This window comes from Polypterus senegalus, chromosome 12, assembly GCF_016835505.1.
Source record: "Polypterus senegalus isolate Bchr_013 chromosome 12, ASM1683550v1, whole genome shotgun sequence".
Lineage (NCBI taxonomy): Eukaryota > Metazoa > Chordata > Cladistia > Polypteriformes > Polypteridae > Polypterus > Polypterus senegalus.
Window position 1 is genome coordinate 110,468,262 of NC_053165.1, and position 23,081 is coordinate 110,491,342.

At 40.0% G+C, this 23,081-nt stretch overlaps 1 protein-coding gene across 3 annotated transcripts in view; it reads left to right on the top strand.

Annotated features, from left to right (window-relative positions):
* Nucleotides 1-23,081, top strand: part of cadm4 (cell adhesion molecule 4) — a 734,387-nt gene that overhangs the window by 659,300 nt on the left and 52,006 nt on the right. For all 3 annotated transcript variants that reach the window (XM_039773253.1, XM_039773252.1, XM_039773254.1), the window contains exon 7: nucleotides 14,690-14,862. In XM_039773253.1, the coding sequence (XP_039629187.1) occupies nucleotides 14,690-14,862 (173 nt within the window). The remainder of the gene's footprint in view (nucleotides 1-14,689; nucleotides 14,863-23,081) is intronic.

Sequence of the window (23,081 nt, forward strand, 5' to 3'; positions counted from 1 at the left end):
CTCTAATCATCCTAACACACCCATCTTTAGGTTGTAGTAGAAGACAGTGACTGAGCATAGGATTCAAACCCTGGGTAGTCCACGTAATGTGAGGTCATCAGTGCTTTGTCCTTGAACCCTTTCTTTTTTCTGATTTATATTAATGACATTAATTCTGGTATAATTAATAAACTTGTGATTTGCAGAGAACTCTAAAACTGGATGAATAGCAGACACTAAGGAGGCAGCAAAAACAATTCAAGAAGCTTCAGAACTGGACAAACATCTGGAAAATGTGGTTTAATGAGAGAAAGTGTAAAGTGCTACATGTGGGCAAAAGGAACATCTCTATATACTGTATATAAAATCCAATGTCTGTCTGTCTGATTTTTATAAAAGAACTACTTAATGGATTTAGATCTGGTTTTTTTTTCTATAATTTGCTTGAACGTTCCGGTTGATTTTGCGACTTCTCTCATTGTGCTATGTATAAGAGTTTGCTTGTGGTACTAATTTATTTGCGCAAATCCGAGAGAAAGACATGCAGCGGGCCAAGGGGAGGGTGGCAATTACCTCCTCACTCATGCGCCAGCTTCGGGGCATGTACCTTACCTCCGCATAGCTAACAAAGAAGACAACTACTTAACGGATTTAGATTGGGTTTTTTTCTATAATTTGCTTGAACATTCTGTTTGATTTTCATCGCGCTAAGAATCATAGTTAACTTTTAGAAGTGATTTATTCGCGTTAATCCAAGACAGAGGCTGCGGGGTGAGGGGAGGGTGAAGCATGACGTCAGGAGTAGGGAGCCAGGCAGGGCCCTCCTCACTCATGCACCAGCCTGCATTCGAGCCGCTCTACCTCTGCATTTTGCATATACTGTAAGATTGGAGACACTGAGCTACAGGAAGCAATCTCTGAAAAGGATTTGGAGTTTATGTAGACACAGCCTTTTCATCATCTACTGTACAGAAGTGATTAAAAAGGCAAATAAAACGTTATATCATAAAACTGTTAAATGTTAATCAAGGTATGTCATGCTCAGACTATATAATGCACTCGTAAAGACCGCATCTGGAGTATCGTGTGCCATTATGGTGCCCACACCACAAGAAAGACATAGAAGCAATTGAAGCCATGCAAGGAAGAGCAACAGGCCACATTCCAGGACTTGAGAACGTGTCCTACTGTGACAGACTAAGAGAATTAAACCTGTTTAGTCTGAAGCAGAGGAGGCTAATCTGGGTCTTCAAAATCCTCAGAGGATACAGTAGGTCCAGCAGAATTCTTTCAACTTAACGTTAAATCACGTACTCGGGGCGGCAGTGAAAATTAAAAGGAAGTGCATTAAACACTGACGCAAGAGTTGTGGGAATCTATACTAATAAAAGTCAAAGCCCTCACTGACTCACTGACTCACTCACTCACTCACTGACTGACTGACTCATCACTAATTCTCCAACTTCCCGTGTAGGTAGAAGGCTGAAATTTGGCAGGCTCATTCCTTACAGCTTACTTACAAAAGTTGGGCAGGTTTCATTTCGAAATTCTACGAGTAATGGTCATAACTGGAACCTACTTTTTCATCCATATACTATAATAGACTTCTGCTCGATGGCCGTGGGAGGCGGAGTTACGCCTCCCACGTAATTTAGTGCCTGCCCATATAAGGCCGTCTGTCAGCAGCAATCCAATAGAAACACTGCCGCTAAATATTCACGGGTGAAGGACTGTGCTTATGCAGACGAAGATGAGATGGTCAGGGTGGTGTTTGGCACAAACTCAGTGAAACTGCGAGAGAAACTTTTAAGTGCCGGGTCTTAGCTAACATTAAATGCAGCCGTGGACATTGCACAAGATGGCACCAGCATAGCTGGGAACCTTCGATGCATGTACACCGAGCGGCTCACGTGAACTGACGCAGTGCACAGACAAAAAGCAACAGTTCCAAAGAGTGCTGAACAAAAACTGAATTACACAATTGAGTAGGCAGCAAAAAAATATGAAGCGTGTGATACATACAAGCATATTCATAAGTGCAGCTACTGCGGAAACAAAGCACACGGTGGAAAAAGTCAATGTCCCGCTAAAGGAAGACAGTGTAAAAAAAACCTGTGCATGCAGTGTGTCACATCTCAGATAAAGAGGAAGACGAGCTGTTTATTGATGCAGTAAGAAACAAATCGATGAATGAAACCTGTCATCTTTACAACGATTGACAAACACGGAATGTAACTTGAACACAACACATCCTACAAATACGAACCTGATTGAAAGAAATAATGATAATCAAATCCTTGATGACAGCAACACTCCTAACACTCACAAAACAATTACTGTATATTGACAATCATGTTACGTTATTTTTAAAATGTTCCCTTTTCATTTTTATAACTTTTAACACACTACTTCTCCGCTGCGAAGCGCGGGTATATATATATGTATATATATATATACCCCGATCTACATACTCTCAAATAGACAAACCACACGCCGTGGCACAATGGAAGAGGCTTTGCCTCTAGCGCCAAGGTTCGATTCCCGAGAGGGGGTGCACTGAGTATGTACGCCTGATAACCCCAAAATTAGGGCGAAACACATGTTGCGTACTCTTTGCATTATTTCATAGTAAAACTATTTCAATGTATATATACATACATATATATATACACACATACATATATACTGTATCAGCGTGTCCCGATTCATTTTACCCTCGCATCCGCTTGGTTTGAGACGTATGAAAAAATATGAGGTTAACGCAGAAAGACAGATCACCAATTGAAGCTTTATGAATAATGGATACTTTATTCGCCATCAATGATTATTTTGGTAAAGCCATACTCAGTGTAATCATTAGATGAACGGTAAAAAAGTAAGAGCGAGGGGAGGGTAACTTATTGAGGCACGCAGGCGAAACCACAATAGCACGCAGGCTCGATGTACTGTAGTGCGTGTCAACTCGATCTGAATTGTGCGATCACATTCAAAAAAATATATCTTTTCAAGTTCTATTTAGTCGACACAAATATCTTTGGTTGGAATGTAAGGCGAATTTACTCTTTACATTTGTATGGTGAAGAAAAATTTATGCAATGATGCCTACATTTAACTTACATTCCTACCAAAGATATTTCTGTTGACTAAATAAAAATTCCTTCTATTTAAAATTTAAATAGAACTTGAACAGATACGATAGTTCATAATATCAATGCAGACTTGCACGTAAGAGCAGGAGTCATCCGTTTTAACAAGCAGCGTATTGCACTGATACGAAATAGCCTGCCCATTTAATTATTTAGGAATAGATAGATAAATTAAGATTTTGTACAAATAATGTTTCTCATTTTTCTTCCTTAATGGATTCTGGCACCCCAAGCAACAGCTGCTCGCACCCTAAAGAGTGTATATATATATATATATATATACTGCTCAAAAGAATTAAAGGAACACTTTTTAATCAGAGTATAGAATAAAGTCAATGAAACTTATGGGATAATAATCTGGTCAATTAGTTGCAGAGGGGGTTGTTAATCAGTTTCAGCTGCTGTGGTGTTAAAGAAATTAACAACAGATGCACTAGAGGGGCAACAATGAGATGACCCCCAAAACAGGAATGGTTTAACAGGTGGAGGCCACTGACATTTTTCCCTCCTCGTCTTTTCTGACTGTTTCTTCACTAGTTTTGCATTTGGCTACAGTCAGTGTCACTACTGGTAGCATGAGGCGATACCTGGACCCTACAGAGGTTGCACAGGTAGTCCAACTTCTCCAGGATGGCACATCAATACGTGTCATTGCCAGAAGGTTTGCTGTGTCTCCCTGCACAGTCTCAAGGGCATGGAGGAGATTCCAGGAGACAAGCAGTTACTCTAGGAGAGCTGGAGAGGGCCATAGAAGGTCCATAACCCATCAGCAGGCCCAGTATCTGCTCCTTTGGGCAAGGAGGAACAGGATGAGCACTGCCAGAGCCCTACAAAATGACCTCCAGCAGGCCACTGGTGTGAATGTCTCTGACCAAACAACCAGAAAGACTTCATGAGGGTGACCCAAGGGCCCCATGTCCTCTAATGGGCCCTGAGCTCACTGCCCAGCAGCATGCAGCTCGATTGGCATTCACCATAGAATACCAGAATTGGCAGATGCACCACTGGTGCCCTGTGCTTTTTACAGATGAGAGCAGGTTCACCCTGAGCACGTGACAGAAGTGAAAGGGTCTGGAGAAGCCATGAAGAACATTATGCTGCCTGTAACATCATTCAGCATGAGCAGTTTGGTGGTGGGTTAATGATTGTCTGGGGAGGCATATCCATGGAGGGTCACATGGCATGTCACAGTCACCTTGGCTGCCATTAGGTATCAGGATGAAATCCTTGGACCCATTGTCAGACCCTATGCTGGTACAGTGGCTCCTGGTGCACGACAATTCCTGGCCTCATGTGGTGAGAGTATGCAGGCAGTTCCTGGAGGATGAAGGAATTGATACCATTGACTGGCCACAACACTTTCCTGACCTAAATCCAATAGAACACCTCTGGGACATTATGTTTTGGTCCATCCAATGCCACCAGGTTGCACCTCAGACTGTCCAGGAGCTCAGTGATGCCCTGGTCTAGATCTAGGTGGAGATCCCCCACAACACCATCTGTCATCTCATTAGAAGCATGCACCGATGTTGTCAGGCATGTATACAAGAACACAGGGGCCATACAAAGTGCTGCGTACAATTTTGAGTTGCTGCAATTAAATTTTGGCAAAATGGACTAGCCTGCCACATAATTTTTTCACTCTGATTTTTGGGGCGTCTGAATTCAGGGCTCTGTAGATTGATCATTTTCATTTCCATCAAACGATGTGGCATCCTTTCGTTCCTAACACATTACCCAGTCTATATCAGTATAGATATCCAGGAGGATTTCTTTTTCCCATTGAGATCTGATGTGTTTTCAAAGTGTTCCTTTAATTTTTTTGAGCAGTTTATATATTGTGGCAATAGGGGGCAGTAGTGCACCCTCGAACCCTCAGGTACGACTCCCGAGACCAGGTAACAGTCCAAGACTCTTTTATTTTCTTTCCACAGTGCACCAAGCACCTTCCACACTCTTCACAAATAAACACACTCCAATAAACACAATAACCTCTCCTCCTCGCCCAGACACTTTGCTCCTCTCCCACCCAGCACAGCTCAGTGTCTGGACTGAGGCAGCGCCCTTTTATAGCCCCTGACCCGGAGGTGTTCCTGTCCCAGCAGTCCACAGTTCCTTATTCCTTCCGGGTCAGGGCAATCAGTCCATTAGTTCAACCCGGGAGCACGCCATACCTTCCTGTCACGTGACCGTGACGTACTCCCGGGTCATAAGGCACAACAGAGCCCATAAGTCCCCCCACAGCGACTCCTGGTGGCGCCCAAGGTATCCAGCAGGGCTGTGTATAAACACCACAGAGTCCATAAGGCCCTGCTGGACCTCGAGCACGATCCCGCTGTCTGGAGAGCTCCTCCTGTCGGCCTGGGGTGCGGACCGCCTCGAAGCCGGCAGTCTTCCACATATATATATATATATATATATATATATATATATATATATATATATATATATCTGTGTGTGTATATGTATATATATGTTTATATATATATGTGTGTGTGTATGTATGTATGTGTGTATGTATATGTATGTGTATGTATGTATATATACTGTATATATATATGTATGTATATATGTATGGATATGTATATATATATGTTTATATGTGTGTGTGTATATATATATATATATATATATATATATATATATATATATATATATATATATATATGACAGCAACACTCATCACTCACAACCGTGAAAAAACAATTACATTAACAATCATGTTACGTTATTTTCATAATGTTTCCTTTTCTTTTTCATTACTTCTTTAACACACTACTTCTCCGCTGCGAAGCGCGGGTATTTTGCTAGTATGGAATAAACTACCAAGGCATGTAGTTGGAGAAAAAAATCTTACGCAATCTTTAAGAAGTATTTGGATGAGATACTGGGACATTGTAGTGTTGGGGGCCAAGTGAAAAGGCAGAGTGAGTCCCAAGACAGCTGGAGTTCCAACTGGGCAGACTCTGTATAATTCAACGAAAAATATAAAAACAAACTTAATAGGTGCATAATGACGCCTTTGAGATAATACAGTCTTTGTATCACCCTTTAGTGGCATTCTCTGTTGTTACAGGCCCGAAGTCGTTCCTGACAGTCAGGCTGTCAGGATCAAATGAGACGCCACTTTCCAAGGACGTCTCCCTTTTATAAAGGACGGAACTTCTCTGGCTCTGTTTTCCACAAGGGGTGCTTTCTCTGCTCTGTGAGGGAAAAATGACACAAGACTGTTAGCAACAGCGCCCTCTCTTGTCTCTGGGTGGTACCACATATCTTAGGTGAGCCTGGAAGATGATCCCCTGGTGCATATGTATGACAGTAGCTGTTATATCAAACAAATGAGCTAGATGGACTGAATGGTCTCCTCTTGTTTGCCAAATTTCTTAAGCTATATTGCCAATATGCATCTCAGTAAAGTTCATAAGTTTTGTGCCTAAATCAGTGTGACTTGAAAATGCTTGTAGTTCAGTCCCTTTGTGGCCCCAAGTTAAGTCACTTATTATCCTCCAGCTGTCGACTGCACATGTAGCTGCGACATTGTAAAACACTTTGAGCTGGTGTCTGCTATACAAGGGTTCAATTAAAACAGTTATGTTTGAATGGATTCGTGCCATGCCTACCTTCCCTTTCATAATTGTGAACCTGTAATGCCATCCACTACTCTACTTACAAAAATAAAACACCTTAATATGACATGTGCTGTAGAAAACAGTTTGGTTGATTATCAACCGTTCACATGATTATAATGCTTTTCCACCCGTACATTTATCAGGTGACACACAGCTGTAGCGACAAGGATTTAATTCTCAGGCCTATCATTACTTGCTCTGAGTGTGTCCCAAAGACATGAATGTCTGGTTAGTTGGTGATTTTACATTGGCCTGCTCTGAGTAACTGAAGACTCAAAGCCTTCCCCAGAGCTGTTTCCTGCCTGGTTCCCAATTCTTTACATGACATAGTAAAGGAAAACTGAGCAGACCAATGGTTTGTGAGATTTTTCCATTAAAGCCCTACATATTTTGGAAAAATAGAAAATCTTTAGGGACTGAAGAGTGATTTTTCGCAAGTCGTTATTGCAGATAATTTCTGAATCAAGCTTGGGTACTAAAATTTAGAATGGCAGTCTGACAGGCAGCTGGCAGTGTAAGAAGAATAAAAGCTTGGCACTAGTCTCCAAGTATATCTGAGATGAATGACATTGAAATTTAATGTTGAGTCAGGGCAGATTTCCTCTTCCATGTGGTGGCTTTTTTTGAGCCTACACAGAAAGTTGTTGAGTCTTTAGAAAATGGGTTTGGAACAGAATGAAGTGTCACTATACATAAGAAAGCAGATAATCTGAGTGGCAGAGGCATACGTTTGCTTCATCTGTACTTGGGCCTGCTAGAGTCAGCACTGCTCATTGTAAAAGTGTGTTTATGATCTGGGGACAGTCGTGCGACTCCCACATGGCATGCAAGCATACTGTAGCACTCACAGAGCTATAGAAAAGAGCAGTTCAGAACAAGATTACATGCCTCACGCTCGGTGGTCATGTGGATTTCCAATCAGGCCCCATTGTTATAAATGGGTTATGCTAACAGCAACCAGAAGACTGAAATTACCAAGATATGCCTGACAATAGTGACACATTGTAATTAGCAGGTACATCTGTTGTCTCTGGCCAAAACAGAAAATGATGTCTCCTTGTTCACTGATGTAATAGTAGCTTTGTACAAGAGAAAAAGGATGTGTCTGTTCATAGATTTGTGGTGACTGAGTTTCTGCGACAAAAGAAAGCCCCATCTGGCATTCTTGTCCAACCTCTATGGGTGCAAGCAGAGTCAGTTTATTGGTAAACCTTATGGAAGATGGGATCATAGACCTCATCACCCAGTCTTTTATTGGTCATCCTTAAGCTGCCTTTACTGAGAAGAGTAAATGAACAAATCAATGAACTCACCAGAGAGAACTGACACGTTATAATCAGAAAAATTACAGCAATTATCAGAGAGAGTGAGAGAAAGAGTTGACATGTGACATCAGAAAAATTGCAATGGACAAGGGGAGTAATATGGCACCTCACAGTCCAGAAGATAGAGAGTAGCTTGGGATACCAGAAGATTTGTGCACACTGGATGTCATACTTGGTGATGGAACAGCCCAAAGTGTGTTGAAAAAAACTTTTTTTTTCATAATTCCAAAAACGCTATGCTGTCAAAGGAGATTCATTTGTCCATATCAGTTCAATGTTCAAAGTTGCTTTATTTAGTCCTTTTTACACAAGAAAACATGAAATTTGCCTTCTCAGTTGCATATAATAAGACAGAAAGAAATGAAACAAAATAAATAGAAACAAGACAGGTTACGGAAAGGCAGTCTGATAATGCATATTTGCACAAAAATTGTTACAGGATACATATGAAACCTTAATCATTTTCTCCGATATTCCTTATTAAAAAATCATATGGCACTAGGAAGAAAGGAATTTCTGGAATGATTTGTGTGGGTTTTCAAAGCCGTCCTGATTTACTGAAGTTAAGTTCTGCATGTAATGGATGTCATTCATCAGTTGAGATTATTTCTAGTTTCTTTAGCTTTGTCCTGTGACACACACTTGCCATCATCTCCATCAGTCCCAATAACTTTAGCTACATGCGTAGTAATCTGCTGGAGCTTTTTAAAATTTTGGTTTGTTAGACTACTTAACCAGGCAATGAAGCTGAAAGTGATAACAGACTGAATCATACTGCAATAGAAGGACAACATGAGGTCCTTGTCTACTTTAAATAATTTGAGTTTACGGAGGAGAAATAAACGCTGATTGCATTTGGAGAATATTTTTTTTTTTGTATTAGCGTTCCCGATAAGATTGTTATCTAAGTTAGTTCCTAAGTATTTATATTTCATTTACTATTTCTACCTCCTCCCCAGAACAACAATGGGTGGACATACAGATTTCTGTCTCTTGAAATCAAATATCATTTCTTTGGTCCTTTATACATTCAAAGTGAGAAAGTATTTATTACACCAGTTTACCGTACTGTACAGTCTACTTTATTTAGACAGTGCCTTTCTTCCTCCCCAGATGTGCGTCCTATGAGCATGGTGTCATCCGCATATTTGATCATGGAGCAGTGGTCATTGTTCTGTCTTAGGTAACTTGTGTACAGAGTCAATAGTAATGGTGATGAGACACAACCCTGCTAACTTCCAGTGTTTGAATGAATGACTTTTGATAAAGCGTCCTGTACCTTAACTGTCTGTGAACCATTTATAAGAAAGTCCTGAATCCATAATGTGATAAATTGGTTTACATTCATACTATTCAGATTTCCAATCAGTATGTGAGGCTGTATGCATTTGAACGCTGAAGAAAAACCCAGAAATAGTACTCTGACACAAGTACAAGGGTGATCAAGAAAAGTATAGATTTGATGTAAGATGTTGATGCAACACATATTGAAAGTTGAGTTTGATCTGTAAATGTTGGAGCTGGAGCCACATTCAGAAACAAGGGACCTTCTAACTTCTAGAACAGGAGAAAATCTATTTCAATGAGAATGAGAATTAAATAGACCAGTAATTAATGATATGTAAGATTTGATTGATGTGTAGTAATGACCTTGTCATATCTTTATAGAATCATAAAATGAATATGCTCATTACTTTTAGTATGACCCACACAGGAAAGACCAAAATTGCCTTATTTCCCTGCCTGCTTCTTTTCTTAATCCTATAACAGAGCCTCCATTTTTGCCTATTCCAATTAGTACCTGTTTTCTCAGAATCTGTTCACGGATTCATAACCTTTTAATCAAAACAGAAATAATTCAAGGAAAATGAATTTCTTTAAGCAAGAGCACAAAGTGTAACTTTCTCTTGGACTCCCGGCACTGTTGATCCAGGTGTTATGAAACCGCAGGAAACTCTGCTAATGTGCACCATGCTTGATGATTCTGCACATTATAGAGCATCAGTACCAAGCCATTCATCTTAGAGCTAAAAAATTTAAATCTGAAGGAGCCTAATTAAAAAAAGATGAAAGAAGAACATTGTTAGGCGGATTGGGTTAGCAGACTAACAAAGCTTGCACATCTCATAGAAGGAGCATCTCACGCAAGTGAGTGACTGAAGTGTGAGTCCTGACAGCTGCTGAAAAGATAAAAATAACTAAAATCACACACTACTACTTACAGAAAAACTCCAAAGAGCAGTTCTGTCTCAGAAGCTCACAAAATAGAAAGAGAAGCTGAGGATGACGTCCCTGACCAGGAGACCCCCTCTGTCCCTCCCCTCTTCTCATACACTGAGGTCTCAAGCTGCTACCTCTAATCCAATGCCATTTGGGAATAGTAAATTGAATTAAATAGATTTAGCTGCATGTAAACCTGCACTGAAATGCTTAATAAAGATGAAACACCAAAAAGAGCAAAGAAAAAAAGAACTAAACACCGAAAAAAAAAAAACAGAGATAAAAAGTGGATTCCATTAACTTGATTTCAGATAACTCTGCCACACTTGAAAGCTAACGTTGCTGTGTTAATCTTGCAGTCTCCTGAAAGCACCACGGTAATTCGATTTTACAGCTGTTTGCAGCTATTTATTATTATTTAATTGTCACGCCAGCTCGAGCCACCTTACCTTGACTTTAATTAAATAGCCACACAATAAACTGCTCCCCAAAATGCCCTAATGCTAGCAGCTGAAGTATCCTCCTTCTTTCTCTCTTCACTATGGTTGGGGGGCATTTGAAGAAGGAATGCGACCCCCAGTCAACTCTTCTGTAGGGTGTAAGGCATCTAAACTATTTGAACTGCACCCTTTTTGCATTAGTCTCCACAAGCAAACAATACATAAAAATGCATAATTTTGTAATGTCAACATTTATAACAAATAGATGGAACTTATTTTTGTATAGTGCTCTTCACTGAGTGTAGGCGCAGAGTGCTGTCAAAATGCAAGTATAGCTTACACTGGTTACTAAATACAGAATATAAATACTAAATACACATATAAATACATTTTTGTTAAAACACACAAGGGAACAAGGTAGAAACTGGTTAAACAGAAATGGAAACTAACAACATCTGTCCATTTATTAACTGATGAACTTTAGCAATTTGAACAATCAATCAGAGGCAATCAGAGGAGATTAAAATCGTACAAGCGAAAGTCAAAAACAAAGTCACAGTCCTGGAGACCTCAGCCAACTGGCTGCCTACCCGCTCCTGGGTTCTCTGTAATGGAGTCTATGCTGGATTAGATTTAAGCAAAAAAGTGAATTTGATGCACTTCAAAACATTAGTCTTTGTGAAGCTTGGTAATTAGCTTGACATTTCCTGGCTTACACTGGCCCTATGAATCTGAAAGTAAGATGTTGCAAGTGACAGTGATGACACAGAATCGCTGTTGGGAAAGATCTACTGGACACAATGGAACAACACTCATATGTGGACCTTTGAATCATACAACAGGTTAGTGCAACACCTACAACATTGCTTTTAACTGTCTACAGAAATGTAACATATTTCATGATTTCCTGTCATTATGAATGAACTATTCTCCTTGTTGGAGGATTGATGTTGAGTCACCATCAGAGATAAAGGCCACATCTTGCACAGGTCTAATGGCCACTCTATTCACATATATATACTACAATATATACTACTGTGTAATCTGGATGTTTTGGAACTTCACCCTATTAGGACAGCAGTTGTGTAAAACCATCACCAACTTGTTGTGAGCAGGTCTAAGGTGCAATAATTGCATGACAGGATGTTGTCATTTGCCACCTGATATTATTTGTCAGGGTGTTATGGTGCATGGCACCATCGCCAATTTGTTATGAGCAGGTATACTGCACAAAGTCATGACAAGGTCTGATAATAAAGTCAGCCAGTCTTGGGTCATTTTCTAATGGGGTGCCATGAATAAGTAATGACAACATGATGCGCACATCTTTCTCTAACTGGATGCCTCCATTAAAACATGAGTAAGTCATTGTGGACACCAACGTCAGTCTGGCTCACACCCTCTGCTGACCATTGCCCCTCTGCAGGAGCAGTTCAACAGTGATGGTTGGGTGTGTCACACAGTTGCAGGCATTGCAAACTCTACAGGTTTTGCTCCTTTCAAATCCTCTTCATTTTAAACTAAAGAATTGTTCTTTTGCTCTCCTGTTCAAATGGTGTCTTACTCATCAATTACAGCGGTGCTTGAAAGTTTGTGAACCCTTTAGAATTTTCTATATTTTTGCATTATTATGACCTAAAACATCATCAGATTTTCAGTCAAGTCCTAAAAGTAGATAAAGAGAAACCAGTTCAAAAATGAGACAAAAATATTATACTTGGTCATTTATTTATTGAGGAAAATGATTGAATATTACATATTTGTGAGTGGCAAAAGTATGTGAACCTCTAGGATTGGCAGTTAGTTTGCCTCTCTCACATTGGCTAATGTTCATGTTCATGAGTCTACCATCAGGAGTACACTAAACTTTAATGTTGTGCATGGCAATGTTGCAAGGAGAAAGCCACTGCTCTCCAAAAAAACATTACTGCTCATCTGCAGTTTGCTAAAAATCACGTGGACAAACCAGAAGGCTATTGGAAGAATGTTTTGTGGATGGATGAGACCAAAATAGAACTTTTTGGTTTAAATGAAAACTGTTATGTTTGGAGAAAGGAAAACACTGCATTCTAGCATAAGAACTTTATCACATCTGTGAAACATGGTGGTGGTAGTATCATGGTTTGGGCCTGTTTTGCTGCATTTGGGCCAGGATGGCTTGCCTTTATTGATGGAACAATGAATTCTGAATTATATCAGAGAATTCTAAAGGAAAATGTCAGGACATCTGTCTATGAACTGAATCTCAAGAGAAGGTGTGTCAAGCAGCAAGACAACGACCCTAAGCACACAAGTCATTCTACCAAAGAATGGTTAAAGAAGAATAAAGTTAATGTTTTGGAATGGCCAAGTCAAAGTCCTGACCTTAATCCAATCGAAATGTTGTGGAAGGACCTGAAGCGAGCAGTTAATGTGAGGAAACCCACCAACATCCCAGAGTTGAAGCTGTTCTGTATGGAGAAATGGGCTAAAATTCCTCCAAGCTGGTGTGGAGAAATGATCAAAAGTTACTGGAAACGTTTAGTTGCAGTTATTGCTGCAAAGGGAGGTCACACCAGATACTGAAAGCAAAGGTTCACATACTTTTGTCACTGACAAATATGTAATATTCGATCATTTTCCTTAATAAATAAATGACCAAGTATAATAATTTTGTCTCATTTGTTTAACTGGTTTCTCTTTATCTACTTTTAGGACTTGAGTGAAAATCTGATGATATTTTAGGTCATATTTATGCAGAAATATAGAAAGTTTTAAAGGGTTCACAAACTATCAAGCACCACTGTAGTGCTCTGCACCTCAATTATAAATCAAAGTGGACCACTGCTATCGTTTTGAGGGCACACTTGTTTGGTTAATGCTTATATCCAATCACAATAACATTTAGCTACCCATAAGTATTTCTCTGCTTTTTATGGGATGTTCATGCAGTCCACAATGGTGGTAGGGAAGCCGCCAAAGTTCAGTAAGTGTTGTGCTGTGGACTGATGTTGACCTGCGATGTGGTTAACTCAGGAGCTCTTCTTCTGGCCTTTGGTTGTAACTTATTGTAATAAAGACCCAGTTTTATATGTTTACTTTCCGAAGGTGTAGTGTTACTGTGCAGAGTGCTTAGCACATGAATCAGATTTACTGGAGTGTCAGAGCCTGAAATTACAGTATAGATGGTGGAAAACGTAAGATGACTGAATACATTGGCTATTAATAAATGTTTGAAAACATTTTACCAGACAAAGAATTGCAACTTATTCCTTAGCAGTGTACTTGGAAGTTGTGCCTTGGGGGCCTGTGTTGACATTAGGTGTACTACAATTTATAAGCTACATTGAAAAGAAGGCTTTCCATTTTTTATAGTTTATTGAGAAAGGGATGTTGTTTTTGTAAGTAATTCAGCGTTCATAATTTCATCCATTCACAGGACTAGAAATATCCCATTGATGTAAACAAATTGCTTTGAAACCCCAGTAACTGCTGCCTGAGCTGTAGATAAATAGTCTTAGACTGGCTTAGGATCCACTCAGCTGTACTGAAAACTTAAGAAATAGTTTGGGTGGGTCAGGAAATGGAATAAATGGTCAAGAAGGGTTCTGGTACATCTGCCAGTTTTTGTGTTTTTCAAAGGAAGAAAAGTGAAAGATAATAGATTGTTAACATAGAAGCCATTCATCATTCCAGCTGTCATCCTTTAGTAGGTTTCAAACTGGAGAAGAAGTGGTGTAGACTGAAGTTTGGCTGAAAAACTTGTCTCCTGTTCCAATGATTTCACACTGTGTACTTCTGTAGCTTTGGCATGTCCATCAAGAAAATCTCATGACAGACCCACATCCCTTGTTAAGATGGCTGCTCACTAACTGCCTTAGAATGCTTTACGTTTCTGGACAGGTGTTTCAGGATGAGCTCACTCATTTTCTTCTGTGAAATCTAAAATTTGTCCCTCTCTGTCTCTACAGGCCTGAAAGTGTTGAATGGACCCGCCTGAACGATTCACTTCCAGACAGGACAGAAATTCAGGGCAAAGCATTAACAATTCCACGGCTGAGCATGATGGACAATGGGACCTATGCATGTGAAGGAGAAAATCAGTATGGACGGTCGGTGGATGAGTACGTCCTGGTTGTGTACGGTAAGAACAAAAATCTGTTTTCTTGCTCCATGGGCAGGAGTTCAATCACTCTGACCTAGAACATGGCAGTTATCAATGATGCGTGCTACCTTCACCATGCAGTGGATTAACCTTGCTGGCAGGATTTCAGCTACAAATCGGTGTCTCTGAGATTGGTTAACTGCTAAAGCATGCCTACCTCACACACTTACACATGCACATTATGTTGAATCTTTAACTGAGTTGTCTGAAAAGAACAAAGCCATTTATTCAATTAAATCTCAGCTATTTACATGAGGCAAATGCCTTTCCACGACTGTGTACTTGGTGTACAATTCCTTTTGCAGCTCAATTACTGTCTCTGGTAGAATTCCTTCGGATAGAATCGAGCAATTCATCCATCATGGTTTCTGAACAGGTTTTTACTCTACAACCAAGAGACATTAACTCAATCAAGGGGCTGTGTATGCCTACGAAAAACTGAGAGGTACAAGGGCGATATGCATACCAGTAGACACCAAAACACTGCACTTGTGTGGCATTGGCGCTTAATGCGTTCATCACAACATCCTTAGGAGGGCAGTCCAGGAGGCACAGGGAAGCATCCACATGAAATGAAAAATGAAATAGCTTACCAGCTTTTGGTATTGTATTTGATAATGCTGAAGAGATTTTCACAAATGCCAAAAGGGTGTTATTTTATAGAAAGATTTGAGATCAGCTGTTCTTATACAGACACACATTCTGACAGGTGACACAGCTAGGATGTGCCACAAAACAGTGCATGCATCTCTGTGGGTATGAATACATGTGTAAGAACACGGTGAGCATTTGATGTGGTTGCTGAAATGCAGCACATATAATACACATAGTGATATCACAAACACAAAAACAGGGCAAAATATGTGTGATGATAGGTAGAACGAACATGACAAAAAATACTGTGTACATAAACTTTGAAGTGCATACAGTATATACAGTGTGTGTATGTTTGTGAACATATATGTATAAATTGTATGTATATATATTGTATATGCAGCATACTGTATATGTATATATATTGTGTATATATTGTGTGTGTATGTATGTGACCAATATATATATTATGACCAAGGAACATTCCAAGGACTCCAAAACAACGGTTGGAGCTACAGCAAAACTAGCCTGTAAACCAAAAAAAAAAAGATGGCTTAATTCATTCTTGCCAAACATTTTGACAAAAAGATCCATTTGTGGAGCTCTGTTGTTGCTGTTGGTTCGAGTTCAAGATGGACCAATCTTCCAGGAGACGCCCGTTTTTATGGTGTCTGAGACAAAAGGGGTGTGGTCAACTCTGGGTGACGTGGGTGGAGTTAGGTATCCTCATTATTCTTCTTATCGCAAAACTGTGGTGGAAAGAAACAGTACAGTTAGTGCTGGTGGCCATTCTCAAGGTGTCACCTTCCTCATCTGAGCCAGGAATGGTGGTCCCGAGGCATGCATGCATTTAAATATATATCTAGTTATTTATATATTTTGTGATCAACATGGGGCTCTACAGAACCCTAAACCCCTAAGACGAATGCACAGTAAAGAAATACCTCTGTACTGCAATTACAGGCACTCTTCAATTCACTACTGCTCCTTCCAGTTGAGTGTTTCCTGTCTCCTTTCCCAGCTCCATCTCTCATGGATAAGTTTGTGTGGTTCTTTTTATTGAAGACCCTGGAGTACTTCAGGTGCCAGGACATCCCATTTGGAAGTACTAGTTGGTCATACAGAAGTCCCATAAAGTAGGGAGTGTAACTCCTTACATCAACCCCTGGTGGTAACCATTGACCCCAGCATGGCAGCCCTACTGGACTACAATTACCAGCATTGCCTGTCCGAATGGGTAATGAAGTCCAGGGCTGCTGGCATCTAGTGGGTCAGGGCAGCATATAGCCAGCCCATGTGTGTTGTCCATTACAATATATGTATCAGTATTAGAAAGAATTGGGGCACTTGTGATTCCTTAATATTCTAATGATCAAAACAAAAAAAACATACGATACAAGTGTTACGTCTTTTGATACTGGTGTCCAAGATCAGACTGAGGTGAGGTGGAGTACGAGGTGCTTATGGGAGGGAATGACAGAAGTGACACTTGACGTGGAGAATGCTACTGGCCACTTGTATAAACGATTTTTTGACCTTACTCATAGGCCTTGTGTCATCAGTTATGGATATTTGCTCCAGTATTAGAAACTTTATCCCATGTGTGGTCATTATCTGTACCTAAAATTGCTGGTTACCAGTTTTCTGGCCACACAAAGGGAAGTTCAAGTGAAGAGGCCTAGAAATGTTAATATGAGAACATTAGAAAAGCTGTGACGAGAACATGGCATGCAGCCCTAGATTCTCCAAAACATTTGGTTGAGATTTGAAGGTCCTCAAACTCCTATTGTCTACCATACTACTTGGTCACTATTTCACTGGCTATGGCTCTTTGTGTGAAAAACTTTCTAACATTCTGTGAAATCTGCCCTTGACAGGTTACCTTAACATGTTAAAGACACACACACACACATGTTTTGATGTACACACCCAGAGTCAATTTGCTGACATGTGAGTGACACAAAGGTGTTCGCACACACACACACCATTGCTCACAGGTATAGTCATCCACCCTCAAACACCATTGTTCAATCAGGTGAATTTCACTCCGAACATGGAATAAAGCAATAAGAACAAAAAGAAAAGATGTATTCCAAGACATTGAATGACTCCACTACAAGAACTGTCTCCTTGAGAAAAAGTCAAAAATAAAATCTGTTGAAATGATGAATTATAAACAATAATAAATAATATATTGCCGTGATGTGCTGAGAGGAGCTCAAGCGTCATTTTTCATTAATTCTGCGATATTTCTCCTGTGAAACTTCAATAACATAGTGACAATAAATTCATGAGAGCAGACCTTCAAACCGGCGCACAGGCGGCACACAATTTACACCACCTAAAAGCCTTGAGTCACCAGGCATGGTAGCATTAAGGTTGTGATTGTCAGATAATGTGCCGCCGCTCTTTTTTGTCTCTCACTTTCACTCGCTCATGTTAAGTGATTTGAAAAAGTGCCTTCCCATGTTTTTTTTTTCTTTCCTTTCTAAAGTGCTTTGTTATGCTGCATGCTGTAAAACAGGCCATATAAAATAAAGGCTGATTGATTCCAAATGTCCATTGATTTTCCAAACCTGCTTGTCCAATTTGAAGTGTAAGAACTTAGAGAAGATTTAGCCAACAAGGACACACTGAGGCATGTATTTTGAAGTAGTGTGGTGCTGGCAAGTATCCTGACCACGTGTGTGGACTATGAAAATAAGGGGAGAGCCATAGGGAACCTAAAGATGTCTCATAGAAGACTTGGCAAGACTTAGCATGGACTGAGAGCTGAGCGTACTCTGCCTTTTCATTTCTGAATCTAGCTGATTGTTTTGGTTCTTACCCAGCCATGCAGTTTGTTTGTTTAATAGATATGAAATGTCCAGACTGAGACTTTGAATTCTTCAGAATGTCTCTCTTGAAGTGTTTGGTATCATTGTTTATTCATAAAAGATGCTTCAGACTGATTTCAGTAGAATTTGTGGTCTGGTGTGTATTCATTTCTGATCATTAGCAAAGCAACAGAGCCGTTGAAATGTGCCACGTATGAACCAGAGCCCTGATGACCTACTGATTAAATTATGCAGGAGTCTGACCCCAGCACTAGTCTGAAGCTGGAGAATGTAATAAGATGGATTCTGCTTGGACTACATGAGCTGTAACATCTATGTTCCAGCCTGGTGTTGGCAGCATTTGGAGGCTGCTGTAGCTGCATCACATTAAAGTCTGATCTAGCTAGCTCATGGAGAAACTGCCATAGAATCGCCTAGAGCTATAAAATGCTGCCAGATGAACAGATTAGGAGAATTCTCTGAAAATCAAATTTCTAGTTGGCATTGCCCTTGGGCAGATGAATGAAATGTTGTGTCCCTGATCTGCCAGAACTTTCAGGGTTCTGACTGCAGCCCTGCCCACTGGATGTGGTCCTCTGAACCTTTAAATTTTGCATCTTGAAGGCGCCTGGCAGGTGGCTTCATCTGACAGCTTGGCTCATAGACCGCAGCCTTACAGATATCAATTATAAATGCTGCTCTCCGATCTGAAAAGAACAATCTTGCCATTTCCAGCAAATTAGACATAAAAATCTAGGCTAGCTTCTTTCCAACAGTCCCTGTGGGAAGTTGAAAATCTAGATAATGAGCTGCCAGCACTGAAAGACTATACACATCCTAGTTCAGAGAGCACAGAGGGGCCTGCCTGAAGAAGAAATTTGCTTAGAAAGGAGCGGGGCCTTGAGAAGAATGACCCCCAGGGCTCCTGTGATAACAGGAATGCATCAGTAGAGTCGAGCCATCTGATAAAATCTTACCGTAGCCACCAAAATTACACGTTACAGGAAGTGGAAGAGTATCCCACAAGTGCCTTTATATCTATGGTTTTATATTGTGCTCTATCTATCTATCTATCTATCTATCTATCTACAGCAGGGGTCCCCAACTCTTCTTCTGGAGGGCCCCAGTGGCTGCAGGCTTTCATTCTAACCCTTTTCCTAAGTCAAGGCCTCAAACTCCAACCAATTTCACTCCAACCAGTTGCTGAATTAGGCTCTGATTCTTGTAGTTTATTAAACCCATTCTTTAATTCTATAGTTTGTTTCTGCTGTCATTGTGCAATAGAATACATATGTGGAATTGTTAATTTTCTCTTTTTTAAGACCACTATTAAAATGTTTTGGGAACCTGAGCAGATCAGCATTCCTGAGACCTTCACATTTCGTTATTTTCAAATATTGTATGATGGTCACAGTTTGCTGGTCATGTTTTGGCTCATTTTGTATCTCACTATAGTTTGGCAGCTAATTAAGGAAAAAGAATCAATTAAGGGGTCTAAGTCTTCAAGAGTAAGTCAAATGAAATTAATTAGCGGCAAAACAAGTCACTAATTAAGAAAAAGGTTAGAAGGAAAACCTGCAGCCATTTGGGCCCTCCTGGTGCGGAGTCTGGGACCCCTGATCAACAGTCATGTGAAAGTTTAAATACAATGTTGACTTTTTTAGTATATTTGAAAAGGGAAACAGTGGATCTTCATTCAAACAGTGCCTAAAGATAAAGGTAACCTACCTGAATAAAAATGCAAGGAATATTATCAATTGATGTAATGGTCAACTGGGAAAAAAGTAAGTACACCCTTGGCCTCAGAAGCTTGTATTATCCCCTTCTTCTTGTGGTTGTTTTATATAACAACATGCTACCAGCCTCTAACATCAACTTGAAGTTTTTGACCCTCCTCCATGCAAAATTCCTTCAGTTGCAAGCAGTTTACGGGTTTTCTTACATGTCCTGCTCATTTTCAGATCCTCCCATAACACCTCAATGGGATTCAGATCAGGGTTTGACTGGGCCAGTCCGTAATCTTCAACGTCTTTTTTTTTTTAGTCATTCATTGGTAGATTTTCTAGTGTGGTTTGGATCATTACCATGCTGAAAGGTCAATTTCTGATTAAACTTCAACCTTCTGACATATGGCCTCACATTTTCCTCAAGCACACTTTGATGAGATGCAGAATTGATGCTTGACCTGATGACTGCAAACTGTGCAGGCCCTGAGGCAGCATGCAACCTCAAACCATAACATTTCCACACCCATGCTTCACGGTTAGTTTGAGATTCTTCTCCTGAAAGGCTTTCTTCGGTTTATGTCAAACATGTCTACTGCAACCACAGCCAGACAACTCTATCTTTGGTTCATCTGTCCAGAGCACCTTGTTCCGTAAGGCCTTGTCTTTACCTAGATTGTCAATGAAAAACTGTGGTTTTGCTCAAGTGTTACGGACAACAAGGGCACATCTCTCATTCAGGTTGACACAATTACAGAAGTTACCTGCAGATCCTGCAGTGAAATTTAGGGGTTCTAGGAGGTTTCTTTTAGTATCAAACCATCTGCTCTTGGGCTGAATTTGCTGGAGTGGTTAGCCTTGAAGAATTTAACAGTCACTCAAAATTTACACCACTTGTAGATGATTTTCCTTACAGTGGAAAGATTGATTTCAAATAATTTGATGAGCTTTTTAAATCTCTAGCCAGGCACTTAGGCATCCACAACATCCTTTTTGTGGACGTTGCAGAGCTCTTTGCTACATCAATAGCAAAAGAGCACACCAGACCACCTAGGTGTATGTAATTTAAATAAGACTGGGTCAACCAGCATACTCCCTGAGGAGGTGCTAATCATTGGCACCTAATCTGGAACGCCTGATTCTAATTTTGTGGATCTGAAAAAGTGATAAATGTAGGGGTGGTCTTACTCTTTCCACATGAAAAATCAGCTTTTTTCTTAATTTAGATTATGAGAATGAATGCACCCTCTTCGTTTTTTGTGTCATTTGTGCAAGTATGTCGTCTTTATCTGTTGGCACTGTTTGTATGAAGATCTAATGTTAACCTGTTCAAATATGTTGAAAAAGTCAACAGTTTTCATGGGGTGTACTTACTTTTTCACATAAATCTACCTATCTATCTATCTATCTATCTGAGGCTTTTGGGTGTCTGTTTGGTTCTAACCCCTACAAGACAGCTTTGAAGAGAATCATTTGCTCTCTAAACAAAGACATAGTAATAATAATGACATAAACAGAAATGGTGATAATTATCTGCCTGTAGTTTATTTCTAATCTGCCTGTCAAGTTCATGAAAAAAAGTCTCAATTGCTAAGCTATTAAAATGCCTGAGGGTAGGAGAGGCCTATAATTGTAACTCTTGTTCAATTAGCTTAAAACAATTTCACCAATAACATCAGATATTTGGTCTTCTTGGCACAGGCAGAGATTATACACCAGCTTTGTCGGAGACAGAAGCCCTCATTATTCAGACTGGGTGGTAAGGAGTCAAGGGAACTGTGCTGTGAGCTTTTTTCTGTATAATGGAAGAAAGGTGAAGGTTCAATAGAATTAATTATTGGTGTTAATGAAGAAAAAAAAAAAACAAGCAATCTGTACTTTTGGTTTTATTATCTACAGAATAATTTTAAAGCAGCCCTTGCAGATGCTGAAGAGTGCAAAGAGACAGTAATTGTACTTTAAGGTCACACTTCAGGAGGCAGCAGTGGTGTTGTTTGCAAATATGAGTCACAAACAGATAATGTGGTGCACCTGCAGAGACAGAAGTTCCAGCTGTTGGTCGTGTGTTGGGAGAAGGCTGATCACTCAGAGCCAAAGCCAGTTTGGGTTTCATGCAGCTGATGTAAGATGATTTCCAGAAATTCAAGACAGTATGTGTTGCTCACTGTACCTGCAGTAAAACTCCAAACTTTCTCATTGTGTTTAATCTTTTTTCTTTTAGCATCAGATAAGTGGCAGGATTCATCTGTGTAAGGGGAGTACATGAGTGCTACATTTTACATTCTGTGCATTAAATGGATGTCTTACCTAAGGGAAGCCCAAAGCCTCACGTCATCCCCTAATACTCTCGGCCCAAATGTTCTAAGACTTTGTTACTGGTATGTGATGCCACATGAAGGCTCTCAGGATCTTATTGTTGGTTTTTGCATCAAAATCCTGCTGAGCCTGAACCACACTTAAGACATGTCCTCCTCTGATGTGTTTGTTCCTAACTATATAACAACTTAAGATGTGTAGATCCTAAATCTCCATTTTAAAGTATTTAAATAATAAGGAACTTTTGCTAGACGCTAAATATTTTTCCACTACTAAGAGGAGCTCTGACTTTTTTTCCATGTTTGTTTTGCCTGAAGGGCCCCTCATTTTCTAATCCGAGCAATTCCAAGGCCTCTTCTTTTACATTTTCTAATTACCTGCAGTCTTTTCAGGACTTTATCTTTATGTCACGTGAAGATCCCAAAACCTTTTCTCTGGCAAGTCTCATAATGTCAAGACTAGGGAGGCTCAGCTCTGGCTGCTCTCATTATTTTAAGACCCGAAAGAACTCCTGTCGGCCTTTTCTCACCATACTGACAGCTGCTGAAATGCTGTTTTTTGTATACAGCACAGTACTTGATCCGGCTTGACTTCTGGTGGCTTCTTTTTTTGACTGAAACGCAGTGCCTCAAGAACAATTGGAGGGGAAGCGGCTGATATTGAATAAATAAATACATTGAAACCTTGAGCATATTTTAAGTACCTGTCACTGCATATACTTGAAAGGAAAAAAATGTTTCTTGTAGAG